The sequence below is a fragment of the Meriones unguiculatus genome, chromosome 2, assembly GCF_030254825.1.
Source record: "Meriones unguiculatus strain TT.TT164.6M chromosome 2, Bangor_MerUng_6.1, whole genome shotgun sequence".
Classification (NCBI taxonomy): domain Eukaryota; kingdom Metazoa; phylum Chordata; class Mammalia; order Rodentia; family Muridae; genus Meriones; species Meriones unguiculatus.
In genome coordinates this window covers 45638359-45652051 of record NC_083350.1, presented here as the reverse complement: position 1 = coordinate 45652051, position 13693 = coordinate 45638359, and the positions used below count along the sequence as shown (strand labels likewise).

The window sequence follows — 13693 nt, the reverse complement described above, 5'->3', positions numbered from 1 at the left end:
CACATGGTCCTGGCTGTTACTGTGTTCTTACACGGGCGCCTAGGCATCTGGAACTGGGTTGGAATATTTAGGGCTTTTAGTGGAGACCCTGCCTAATGCAGTTCCTCTTTCCTCTCTGATTTTCGGAGTGCCGGCTTTACGTTGCCTGTTGTATTGGGCTGCTTGGTTGGTGCGATCATGAGGAACACTTGCTGGTGTTGGAGGCTGGGAAAGAGGAGGCAGGTGGGCAGTGGGGGAGTGGTCTGTGGGAGTCACAGGAGGCAAGGTAGGCCGGGAAAGGTAGGCTGCAGCTGGTGTTCTGTTACAGCACTAGGGAAGACCCTGCGGATTGGGTCTGGGGGAACCAAGAGAGTGGAGAAGGTCCGTAGGCAGCTTACCTGCCTTCTGTTTCTTTGAGGCAGGGTTTCTCTGTGTAGCCCTGGCTGTTCTGGAATTCACTCTGCAGACAAGGCTGGCCTCAAACTCAGAGATCCGCCTGCCTCTGGAGCGCTGAGATTAAAGGCATATCAGGCCACTTCTCACTGGAAAGCATGAGAGTTTTTACAGATTCAAATAGAAATATGTAAGAGGTGCCTTAGTGAGGGTTAATATAGCTATTTTGAAATTCGATGACCAAAGGCAACTTGGAGGGTTTTATACTTCTTCTTCCACAGCATTGTTCCTCACCAAAGCAAGTCAGGTCAGGAACTCAAACAGAGCAGGAACCTGGAGGCAGGAGCTGATGCAGCAGCCATGGAGAGGAGCTGCTCACTGGCTTGCTCCCCATGGGTTGCAAAGCCTGCTTTCTTAGAGAAGCCAGGACTACCAGCCCAGGGATGGCCCCTCCCACAGTGGACTGGACCCTCCAACATCAACACCTAACAGAATAGCCTACAGGCTTGCCTACAACATGATCTTGTTGAGGCATTTTCTCAGCTGAGGCTCCCTCCTTCCTGACGACTCTAGCTTGTGTCAAGTTGATAGAAAACTACCCAACACAGCGGGGCATGTTGTGATGTCCATAATTTGCTTCAAAATAATTCAGCACTAAAAACAATAAAATAGCAGGCACTGGTGACACACACCTTTAATCTCAGCACTGGGGAGGCAGAGGCAGTCGGATTTCTGAGTTCGAAGTCTACACAGTGAGTCCAAGGGCAGACCAGCTGGACTGCCTGCACAACACAACAATGACAGCGGTCATTTTCACTATGCCATTGAAATCCCTGGACTCGGTTTGTTTGTAAGTTAAAAATATAGTATATTTATAATCTGGTATCAGGGTGTGCTGATTTAGAAGGCTGTATTTTGAGACGGAAGGAAAAATGCTAAAGCTGGAAACTGCTGAGGCTTCCCTTCTCTGATCTACTTATTTTAATGCAGTAAATTATGTAACACTCAGCCTACAGTTGATTAGGCGACCTGGAAGGTATGCTTGCAATTATTCAAGGACCAGCATGTACAGCGTAGTGACTTAAGCCTCTTGTTAATTGCAAGGATGAGAAATACCGCTTTTCCTGGCTACCCGGTAATTGGTTTAGGCGCGACCCAGGTCGATTTCGATTGGCTCATGTAACGCACAAGGTCTCGGCCAGAGCTATTAGTGGCCAACATGGCTCCACATCTGGCTGCTGGCTGGCCGCGCGGACACGTGGCTACGTTAGGCTGGGCGGACGTCGGGAGGACCTAGTTTTTCTTTCCGCAAGAGGGCGCCACGTTTTCCTCCTTGCCACAGTCTCATTTCCCATAAAGCCTCCGAGTGGCCAATCAACTGACAGCCTCAATACCGCTTTCAAAGTCGGCGGGCCCTTTGTCCTATAGCAAGGCAAACACCGCCCCTAACGATGAGATTGATGGCAAGCTCCGCCAATCAGGTTACAGATCTCCGTTAGTCCCGCTGTCTCTGTGTGGGATTGACGATCCTTCCGGCCAATTGGAAAGACCGGGTCGGCGGGTGGATGAACGCGGCTGTCTGTAATGGCGGAGCGTGGCGGGGACGGAGGGGAAGGCGAGCGATTCAACCCGGGGGAGCTGAGGTAAAGGGTGCCACCTTTCCTCCCATCTCGGCGTGCCGGCGTCCCGGGGGCTGGGGCTGGCTTCGGAAACGCGAGGGGACGCGGAGGACGGGCGTCGCGGCGGCCCGGGGCCGGACCGCGTGTGGCTGGCGAAAGGGGGAAGGGAAGGCGGCTTGAATGAGAGCCGGGCCGGGCCGGGCCGCGGCCTGCTGCGCGCGGTGGGGCGCCGCCGCGGCCTTCGCGGGCCCCGCAGGGCCTAGTCGGCGCGGCCGAGCCCCGGGCCGCGGCCGCCCCGGGCCTGCCATGGCGGCGCCGCCCGCCCCGCCGCGGCCTCCTCCGCGGCCTCGCGCCGCCTTCGCCGCTCCGCCTCCCCGCGGCCCGTCTGCTGTCCCCGGCCGGCCGCGCCGACCCTGTTTCTTTGTGAAGATTCGCAGCCCCGACCGTTTGCAGGGCCGCGGGCTCCTTTCGAAGGCCAGGGGCGCCGCCGGGCCGGTCGCCTGTCCGCCCGGGGGTCGAGGGGACCTCTCCGGGCTTGAGGGCCTAGGACGGGCCGAAGTCGGAGCCGGGAGCCCGGGTCCCCAGCCCGCCGCCTCGCTCGGCCCTGGTCCTCTGGAACCTCCTCGCTCACTGCATTTGCACTTTGTGATTAAAGTCTGATCAGAGTGACCGGGAATCACCCTCTCTTTGGAGACGATTTCTGAGGAGGAAAAGAGGTCACTTATGTTTTATGTATGTACATTTTTTTTTTCTCCAGTAAGGGGAAAATGCCGTTTCACGTATTCAGTTCCCTTTCTGAATTGTGCCATTTTCAGGGTTTAAAAGGGAAACCAGCAGTGTTGTTTTTTGAGGACTCGTGTTCCCTAGAGTTCGGGATGAAATTTTCCAAGGAAATGGAGATCAGTCTTAGAAGAAAATAGTGGCTTTCGGGTTCAGAGTGTTACACAGAAATTCCCTCTTTGGCAGGAACAAGGTTGGATGAAATTTTCTAAGGAAATGTAGATCAGTCTTACTTAGAAGAAAATAATGGCTTTCAGGTTCAGAAGGTCACACACCACACACACATACAGAAATTCCCTCTTTGGCAGGAACAAAGTTTTGTCTTATTTCCAAGATGAATCTTGAACCTTTTCACCCCCCATGTATAATGAATGACTGAAGTACATTTTTAGGGTCTTCCAGTATTAGCGATAGAAAGTTAAGTTTTGATTCTGATCGCAAGAGGTTATTTTAGTCGCAGCGATTTAGGGAGCGTTTTTTTTGGAGAGTGTCTTCAGTTTTACAGTAAGGAGCTTTGCCGACCTATCACTGATAGTCTAGACTCTATAGACATTATTGCAAAATCTGATTCCAGTAGGATTTTAATTAGATGAACTGCTGCAAGAATTTTGAACCTTAGCTTCTCGGCTTAGTGGCTTGTGGAGCTCTGCGTGCTGACACACACTTGTTAATCCCAGCACTCAGGAAGCTGAGGCAGGAGGGTGGTAAATTTCAGGCCAGCCTCCATTCGGTGTGATTCTGTGTCTCTATTTTGGTGGTTTCGAAAGCACTGTGTAGGGGGATTTAGCTTTGTTCACGAGTTATGATCATTTTATGTGGCCGCTTTAATGGCAGCAACTGTTTGTTTTGTATTTGTGTCCTGTATTTGTTTCATAATAGTGTCTATCATAGAATCTGAGAAATAAGACGTTTAGCAGATATGTGGTAAGTAAACCGATATTGAGAGGCATCACTATTCATGTAGTCCGAGATTGAAGGAGAACATCCTTTGTTCCCAAAGACCTTCCATTTTAATTGAGGTTGGTCCAATTTTGAAACTAAACCAACCCCACCAAAAGAGGAAGTCAGTCAATCTACCGACTTTGACAGGTGTGAAGCGCAGGGGAGGTATAGGCTGGGTTTGGACTAAAACCTAGGCCTATCTGATTCATTGTTTCCACAATTTGCTTCTTATGTGTAAGTATGTAGCATTTTCAGTTTCTTGCCCATTCAACTAAAGGGTTGGCCCTGAGGAGTTTGTGTATTTGGATAGATCACTCCAAGAAAAATTTATTTGTATTTCCAGGATGTTCTTTAGACCAAAAAAAAAAAAAGGCAAATTTCTCTTCATGCAAGAATACTTCTTTTCCTCCAAATTGTTTTAAGTGGTAGCATCTTAAGGTAGTTGCAGTCAGTGTGACATTCAGAGATCCAGTGTCATTCATCCCCTCAAATTTAGGGTCATGAAGTGACTTTCAGAGTGATTTTGTATAGGTCCTTACTCTAGGGCATTTGTTTACTACTTAATGACAAGCTGCTTCAAACCAGGATTTCTTTGCTGGTGAAAGCAGGATTGAGAATAGTCTGGCACTACAGTAGAATAACTGCCTTAACAAGCCATTTTTCCAGTGTAAAAATGGCATTAAATTCATCTTGGGTTGCTGTAAGAATTCAGAAAGTACAGAAAATGTCCATGGAACTGCCCTGGTAAATAGGAAGTATCCAGGGTTCATGATCATTATTAAACAATATTGCACAGTATCAGTGTACTAAAAGGAGCTGTGCACTGAGGGGTAGGGATAAATGGTGGATGACTGCATAGCAGTTGTTGTGTTTGAGAACTCAGGTTGGGTAATGGCCCAGACAGGGCCTCTGAGATGCTACAAGAGGGGAACAGGTTGAGGTGACATTTGAACTGAGTCTGAATAGTGAACAGTAGACAGTCTTATAAAGAGACAGGAAGAACATGCCAAACAACTCATGGAATCAACCATGAGTGCAGGCTTCAGTATAATGAGGTTGATGTATTTGATGATCTGCTAGTTGCTGTTTTAGGTGCTTTATCTGTTTATTTAGTTCTCACTGCAGGTTTTGATAAAGATGTCAGGACATGTTTATTCTACATATAACTGACATCAGAAAATAGTAACTTTAGGCTTTTGCAGTGGAGAATTAGTGGCAGACTTTGAAACGAAATCTGGGAAATTAAGTGCCTTGTAAGGATAAAGCACCATAAATAATTTTAAACGTTAACATGATTGATTTACTTTGTATTGGCTACTACCTTAAATTATTTGACAGCGATTATCATTGAACAGAACTGTGATACAGTTTTTATTTAGGTTTACATTCACTTACATGGCAGGAAACCGAGACTTGAAATTATGTAACTGATTATGTAGCCTGATTAAGAACAGAACTGGTGTGGCTTAATGGTTCTAGAGGCCAAGTGCTCAACCTTCAGTTGGAAGCAGGAAGTATGAAATTCCAAAGAAATATTCTAGGTTTTTTTTTTTTTCTTTTTTTGAAAAAGAAAAGACTGACCAAAAGGATATCTAAGAGGAAGGTACTTTATTTTTTTTTTTCTTATTTTTTTCTCATCAAGACAGGGACAGCCTTGGCTGTCCTGGAACTTACTCTAGACCTCAAACTCACAGAGATCTGCTTGCCTCTGTCTCCTGAGTGCTGGGATTAAAGGCATGCCATCACCTTTAATCCTTTAAAGCCCCCACCACTGGACTAAGGTACATTTTTAATATAGGCTGAAACATTTTTTTTCCTGCTTAACTTTGCCTTTAAAGGTATTCCAGGATGACACTTCTGACCTACACCTCCGTTCTATGCCTACCCCAAAAGTTATTCCTTAAGTAATACTGGCTGTCATACAATTTGCAAAAGATTCATTTTCCCACTTGCAGTTGCTGCTTTTGACTCATACTCTGACCTTGGAGCATAGGCTTGTTGGCTAAATATACCTGGTATAGTAGTTTCAAACTCATTTTTAGCTTCTTGTTCTCTTAACAGGCACTTTAGTTAGTTAATTCAAAATTCTTTTGATGTGGCGGGATTGAACTGTGATGTAAAAACTTTCAAAGCACAAAGGGTAGTTTTACGTACAATTGAAAATGTAGGGAAATTGCACAAAATTAAGAACGATGAGGAGAGAGTGTAATAATTATTTTGTATGTTTGTATGTGAGAGAGACGACGTACGTGTCTGTCTGCCTGTTTTCATAATGTGGAGGCTAGAAGACAACCTAACCTTAGATATCGACTGGAAGACAATCTGCCACTTTTGTGATAGGTTCTCAAACTGGCCTTGAGCTCACCTGTTAGACTAAGCTGTTTAGCCAGCAAGTGCTAGGAATCCTTTCGAATCACGGGAATTACAGTGTATACTGCCATGCTTGGCATTTTATAAGGATTCTGGGGGTCAAACTCAGGTAATTTAATGGCTAAGCCATCCTTCTAGCCCCTTATTATTTTCAGATATATGAGAATATTATTATTAATCTAGTTTTTTTGAGTATGGAAATGTGGATTGTGTGTGTGTGTGTAATGTACAGACTTATTTTGACTTCCCAGAAGATCTGGGTAGGTGCTTTGATTGAATCTGCCAAGTTAAAGTTTTAATAATAGGTATGTTTTTGTTTGTTGTTTATTTATTTATTTAGCGTTGAGTATCTTGGGTTGCCTGGGTTAACCTCAAAGTTATGGTCCTTCTGTTCTGCCCCCCCTCCAACAGGGTCTCACTATGTAGCTCTTCTTTTTGGTTTTTTGAGACAGGGTTTCTCTGTGTAGCCCTAGTGGTCCTGGAACTTGCTGTGTAGACTAGTTTGACCTTGAACTCAAGAGATCTGCCTGCCTCTGCCTTCCAAGTGCTGGGATTGAAGGCATGTGCCACTGTGTGACTATGTAGTTCTTGGCTCTCCTGAAACTTATGTTGGCCAGGCTGGTCTCGAACTCGAAAAGATACTCCTGCCTTTGCCTCCAAAGTGCTGGAATAAAAGTGTGTACCACTCTGCCCAGCCTGCCTCTGTCTTGAACAGCTAGGATTGTAGCCATTAATCACCACGCATGGCTATAATAAAATAATTATTGTAGGCTCTGGTTCTTGTCCTTGTATGGTAGCTTTGGTACAGTATCACCAAGGTATGCATTGATTCACATGAGATTTTTGTTTTGTTTTTCAAAAAAAGGTCTCAATATGTAGTTCTTACTGTCCTGGAACGTACTACATAGATCAGACTGGCCTGGAGATCTGCCTGCCTCTGCCTTCCAGGTATACCACTGTGCTGGCCATGAGTATTGTTTTAAAGTGAGTTTTTAATTTTTATTTTATGTGCTTTGGTGTTTTGCCTGCATGTGTATCTGAGGGTGTCAGATTCTCTAGGACTGGAGTTACAGACAGTGATGAGCTACCATGTGGGTGCTGGAAATTGAACCCAGGTCCTTTAAGAGCAGCCAGTGCTCTTAACCACTGAGACACCTTTCCAATTCCTCGTATTTAATGGGCCCTCATTCTAACAATGTGCTGGGGAAGTGAGTGAACAAAATTCCTCTCTGAAGGGCCTTACAGGACTCCGTGGCATTTTAATTCTTGCTTTACCACTGAACCAGCTCTGAGTCTTTGAACACAATCTTTCCTTCAGTGTACCCTAGTTCCTTACCTGTAAAATAGGATCGACACTGGTGTTCACCTCATAACCTCATAGAACTGTTAGAAAACGGCACTATTTGAAAAGAGCATAGTATTTTCCTAGACACAGAGTCAGCACTTTTTTTTTTTAATTTTTATTTTTTTCAGAGTCAGCACTTTTAAGGCTGAATTTTTTTAATCACTTGGGGCAAAGGTAATTACTATTATTTATGACAGTTGTTTGCTCAAATGTTGTGGAGAGAATACATTTAGATGTTTAGCCAAATCTTGTGGAGGATGCTTTGAAGGAAGGGCTTTCTTCTTCAGACCCACGCTATTTGAAGCATCTTAGGCTACATCTTCTCTCTTCTAATAAATATTTTTACATATTTTGTGTGTGTGCATGCCACAGTGTTGTCTATGTGAAAGTTAGGACAGCTTGAAGGAGTTCTCCTATTGTGTGGATCCCAGGGCTTGAACTCTGGTCATCAGGTGTGGCAGCAAGCCTGTTTACCAGCTGAGCGATTTCACTAGCCCTCTATCCTCTTTTAAAAACTTTGGCAGTGCATGCTTTTAATTCCAGTACTTAGGAGGTAGAAACAGGTAGAGATCTGTGAGTTTGAGGTCATTCTAGTCTATATAGGAAATTCTGGGACAGCCAGGGCTATGTAGAGACCCCCTGTTCCAAAAAACAAAAAGATATTTCAGACTTTAAAAATTACATAAAGTGGGACACTTAAGATTTTATCTTTTAGCCAGGAGTGGTGGCACATGCACTCGGGAGACAGAGGCAGGCAGGTCTCTGTGAGTTTGAAACCAGCTTGGTCTACAAAGTGAGTCCAGGACAGCCAAGGCTATACAGAGAAACCCTCATTTTGGGGGGAAAAGATTCTATCTTTTGCTTTATTTGCGGGCATGCAAGCTCCTTTTACTCTGAACTGCTTATGATTAAGATATTTGGAGAGGGCTTGGTGGTGCTGCACACCTTCCAGCAGGGGAGGCAGAGGCAGGTGGGTCTCTCTGTGAGGCTCAGGCTAGCCTAGTCTGTAGAGCTAGTTCGAGGAGAGCCAAGAGAAACCTTGTCTGGAAAAACAGAAGATAGTTGGAGCATTTCCCCCCAAATATATTCGTGTCTATTTTATGTGACTAGCCTAGGTAGTCTAGGTAGCCTAGACTAGGTACCAGTTTGTGAAGTTGATCCTTCACTGACAGTGTATTCTGCTGCCTTTTATACAGTGCTGCCTCTGGGGTGTGTTTCTTCAGTCTTCTTGAACCTTTTCTATATAACACTGATATTTCTGAGCAACACGCCTTCAGAACATTTATTTTAAAAGTGTGTGTGTGTGTGTGTATACATGTACATGTGTCTATAATACTGTGACACAGATGTGAAGACAGAGGGTGACTTGGGTGACCTGGTTCTCTCATTTTACCTTGTGATCTAGGGGATCCAAACTTAGATCACTAGGTTTGTAGTAAGTGTCTTTACATTTTGAATCTTCTCACTGCCGCAAGAACTATTCATTACTAGATTGAGGTTGTATAGTCTTGGTTGGACTGTGTAGGGTGTCCCTCTCATTCATACTTTATCCATCTACCCTTAAATAGATAGTGTTAATTATGATAATTTAGTATTGCCTAATTTTCTGATTAATGTGGGTTTTTTTTTCTCATTCTACTTTGTGACTCTACATACTATTGTGGAATGATTTTAAAATCATCTAAATATTCTCCCTCATCTTCATTGTCATCTCATTTTTACCAAGTGGTTGCAAAATAATGGGTTTCCAGCTCTTGTTTGCTTTGAGTGCTTTGAAATTTGCTATCATTTAGTGTTGACTAACTACTTTTGTAACTTTGAGACCTTATTCACTGTTCTTCCACACAGGATGGCTCAACAGCAGGCCTTGAGGTTCCGAGGCCCAGCTCCCCCACCAAATGCAGTGATGCGTGGCCCGCCACCTCTCATGAGACCACCTCCTCCCTTCGGCATGATGAGAGGCCCTCCTCCACCACCTAGGCCACCCTTTGGACGACCTCCTTTTGATCCTAATATGCCACCAATGCCTCCCCCTGGAGGAATACCTCCACCCATGGGCCCACCACATCTCCAGGTAAAGAGTATAGAGGTTGCCGTTTTTGATTGGTATCACTATTCATTTTATATACAGGTTTTGCCTTAAAATCTTGTTTCTGCTTATTTGTATTTAAGGATTTTTCTTTACTGCTTTTATCTTATGTGCGTGAGTTTTCCTCCATGTATGTCTTTGTACTACTGCATGAGTGCCAGATACTTACAGAGGCCAGAAGAGTGCACCCAACACCTTGGATCTGGAGTTAGAGAAACTTGTAAGCCACCATGTGGTTGCTGGAAACCAAGCCATCTTTCCAATCCTAAAGATTTTATTTCATTTTTAAATGTTTCACATTTTAAAATGTTTCTATGTGCACACATATGTACATATATGTGTATGTGTGCACAGAGGCCAGAAGAGGGCATCAGATGCCTTCTGATGCTGGAGTTAACAAACAGTTGTAAATCACTGGGCATGGATACTAAGGATCACACTTGGATCCCTGGAAGAGGAGCAGATAGTCCTTTTTTAAACTTTTATTGTTACACTTTGTTCACTTTGTACCCCCCATAAACTCCTTCCTCCCCTCCCAATCCCACCTTCCCTCACCCTTCTTCACACATGCCCCTCCCCAAGTCCACTGAGCAAGGAGGAAGGAAGGTCCCTCTCCTTCCTTCTGATCCTAGTCTATCAGATCTTATCAGGAGAGGCTGCATTGTCATCTTCTGTGGCCTGGTAAGGCTGCTCCTCCCTCAGGGAGAGATGATCAAAGAGCAGGCCAATCAGATTATGTCAGAGGCAGTCCCTGTTCCCATTACTATGGAACCCACTTGGACACTGAACTGCCATGGGCTACATCTGTGCAGGGGTTCTAGGTTATCTCCATGCATGGTACTTGGTTGGAGTATGAGTCTCTGGAAAGACCCCTGTGTTCAAATTTTCTGGTTCTATTGCTCTTTTTGTCGGGTTCCTGTCCTCTCCAGCTCTTACTATTTCTCAGTTCTTACATAAGATTCCATGTACTCTGCCCAACAGTTGGCCATAAGTCTCAGCATCTACTTTGATAGTCTGCAGGGCAGAGCCTTTCAGAGGCCCTCTGTGGCAGGTTCCTAACTTGTTTCTGTTTTCTTCTTCTTCTGATGTCTATTCTCTTTGCCTTTCGGGATGAGGATTGAGCATTTTAGTCAGAGTCTTCCCTCTTGATAAGTTTCTTTAGATGTACAGATTTTAGTAGGTTTATCCTATATTGTATGTCTATATGAGTGAGTATATACCATGTGTGTCTTTCTGTTTCTGGGACAGCTCACTCAGGAAGGAGCAGATATTCTTAACCACTAACTGTTCCTGCTGTTTTCTTTCTTTCTTTTCCTTTTTTTTTTTTGAGACAAGTTCTTGGTCTGTAGCTCTGGCTGGCCTTGAGTTTACTGTTATCTTCTTGCCTCAGCTCCTAAATGCTGAGATTGTAAGTGTGAGATACTTTATCTAACAAAAAATTCAAGTTTTAAATATTTTTAATTTACTAAGGAGACATCTTTGTATTTTGCAGTTGCTGCTTAAGTTACTAGTATTGGGGACTTAAAACTACTGACAAACCTCGGCTTTAATAGACCAGTTTGTATTTATCATTAATAACTGAGTAATCTTTTGTAACCTGTCTTCTGTACTGGAAAAAGACTTCTGTACTGGAAAAAGTACTGAGTGGAGGATATTTACCTTCCATGGTTTCTATTACTAGCAAGTATCTAATAGATGTAGATGTGTAATATATCTTTAGTAATTAAATGATGCCTAGGGCAGAATTTGGACAATGATAACAGATTTGTATATGAGGTTTTTCTTTCTTCCTCCCAATCTTTTGCTATTAGAAAAAGATTTATTAGCCAGTGCACGGTGATACCAACACTCAGGGAGGTAAAGGCAGGTGAATCTCTGTGAGTTTCAGGCCAGCTTGATCTGCAAAGGGAGTCCAGGACAGCCAAGGCTACACAGAAAAACCCTTTGTTGAAAAAAAACAAAACAAAACAAAACTTTTTATTCTAGTACTTTCTAAGTAAAACTTGTGATGTACAAAGAAATCTTTTTTCCTTTTTTTAATTTGATGGGTACTTGCTGTTTCACTGTGTATTCCAGAGTGGCCTTGAAGGTGCAGTAGTTCTGCTTCAGCCTCTGGGTGCTGACATTATTGACATGCACCATTATACTTGGCTAAACATATTTTAATTGGAAGCTTACCTGTAAATGATGTGGCATTATATTTATTTGAAGATTAAAAAAATCCAGTTTTTTGGCTAGTGACTGGAAATTTACTACATTTAGAATAAATATTTTATAAATAGAGTTTGTGTTAGTGTTGAAAAAACAGGAGCCTGTTGTGTTAGTGTTGAAAAAACAGGAGTGTTAAAAAAATAGTTTCAACAAAGTGGGTGTAGGCCAGCAATACTTTTAGGAAAGTATGACTCAGTTCTTTTGTCTAGCTTAGGTACTTTGGGTAATTGAATTTTTATATTACATACAAATCATAGAAAATAGATTTTTAATCCTTGTTCAAAATGACAGCCTCAATATTCCTATTTTTACTTGTAAAATTTCATTTTTCTTTCCCTCAAGACAGGGTTTCTCTGGCTGTCTTGGAACTCACTCTGTAGACCAGGCTGTCCTCAAACTCAGAGATCTGCCTATCTGCCTCCTGGGTACTTGGGTTAAAGGCGTGTGCCACAAAGCCTGGCTCTGACACTTCATTCCTGAAGAATCTTTCCTCATGCTAACATTACCAGGCATAGGGATCAGAAGAAGAAGAAGCAGTTTTTCTGCCTTCAGATATAGCTTGGTGTGGGATCTTGTTAGTAATCACTGAAGAATGCCAGTGGAGGAATTTTCAGGTTCTGTTGACTCACAAGAGTGGTTGATTTCTAAGCTTTCCACTAAAAGGTAGGCTGAGAGGCTCATCAAAGGGCTGAGCTCAGTCCCCAGTACCAAGACCAGACCAGAACAAAGGAAGCCTGAAGATAGGGTGGATAATTGTTTTCTATGTTTGTGAAACTCACTGACTTTTAAAGTGATAAGCTTTATTACTACTACATGAAGAATAGGATAGCAAAATTCCTTTTTAGTTATATTTTTGCTTATAATGAAGGGTTATTGCTGTGTGATTTTGTAAAATATTGTTTATTGTTAATACCTATTGTAGTTGAGTTGTAAGTCATTGATAAGCTTAGTATGAAAACATAGGGGCTTGGGATGTAGCTCAGGAATAAAGCAATTGCTTAGATTGCACAAGGCCCTGGGGTTGATTCCTACTATAACAAAAACATCAAAAAATCCTCAGAATATTTTTTAAAAATCTATTTTTCTCTTAAAGTAATCCAGTGTATGGAAAAATGCAGCAAAATATGAAGAACAAAAAGTTTACCTATGATGGTGTAATCTAGAATTAGCTCGTATCAGTATTTTGACATTCTTGTTACTAATCATTTTATTTGCAGACTAGTTATTTTGCTCATGCATTAGCTGAATGTATTTGAAGTCAACTGTTTGCTTTTATAGTTCTTTACTTTTGTGTAGAGGTATAATTTAATCTAACCTAAAGGAAAAAGGTAGTTTGTAATTGACCATAATTGTTTTGTGAATTCACAGAGACCACCTTTCATGCCTCCACCCATGGGAGCCATGCCTCCTCCTCCGGGTATGATGTTTCCACCAGGAATGCCTCCTGGGACTGCACCTGGCGCTCCAGCACTGCCTCCCACGGAGGAGATATGGGTAGAAAATAAAACTCCAGATGGGAAGGTAATTACAAAACAGTCAACTTGCTATTTTCACGGTGGCAGAGCAGTGAAACTTTGGTAGATTGAGATTGTATATTAAGAATATACATTAAGAATTCTGTGCTTTAAGAATGAATCTCATGGAGAGATGGCTCAGAGGCTGAGAGCACTGACTGCTCTAGGAAGATCCTCAGTTCAATTCCCAGCAACCATATAGTGCCTCACAACCATCTATAATGAGATCTTGTGCCCTCTTCTGGTGTGCAGGTGTACATTCAGGCAGAACACTGTATACATAATAAAAATAAAGAATGAGCTTCAAGCAGCAGCTAGGATATGACTTAAGAGCTTGCTACCTTAGATTTTGCTGCAGTTCCAGGGTCACATGGAGGTCTGTATTTTAAATGATGTGTCACAAATTCACAAGACCATTTCTAGGCTTAGGAAAGATTAATAGTTGACTGAA

General features: G+C 43.1%; 1 protein-coding gene across 6 annotated transcripts in view; it reads left to right on the top strand.

The window, feature by feature from the left end:
* The first annotated feature begins 1887 nt into the window (after window positions 1-1887).
* Window positions 1888-13693, top strand: part of Tcerg1 (transcription elongation regulator 1) — a 58352-nt gene continuing 46546 nt past the window's right edge. For 5 of the 6 annotated variants that reach the window (XM_060377333.1, XM_060377332.1, XM_060377330.1 and 2 more), the window contains exons 1-3: window positions 1888-2015; window positions 9277-9502; window positions 13097-13249. In XM_060377333.1, the coding sequence (XP_060233316.1) occupies window positions 1957-2015; window positions 9277-9502; window positions 13097-13249 (438 nt within the window). In that variant the 5' untranslated portion in view covers window positions 1888-1956. Of the gene's footprint in view, window positions 2016-2588; window positions 2724-9276; window positions 9503-13096; window positions 13250-13693 lie in introns of those variants that run through there. The other variant, XM_060377331.1, reaches the window with a different exon arrangement.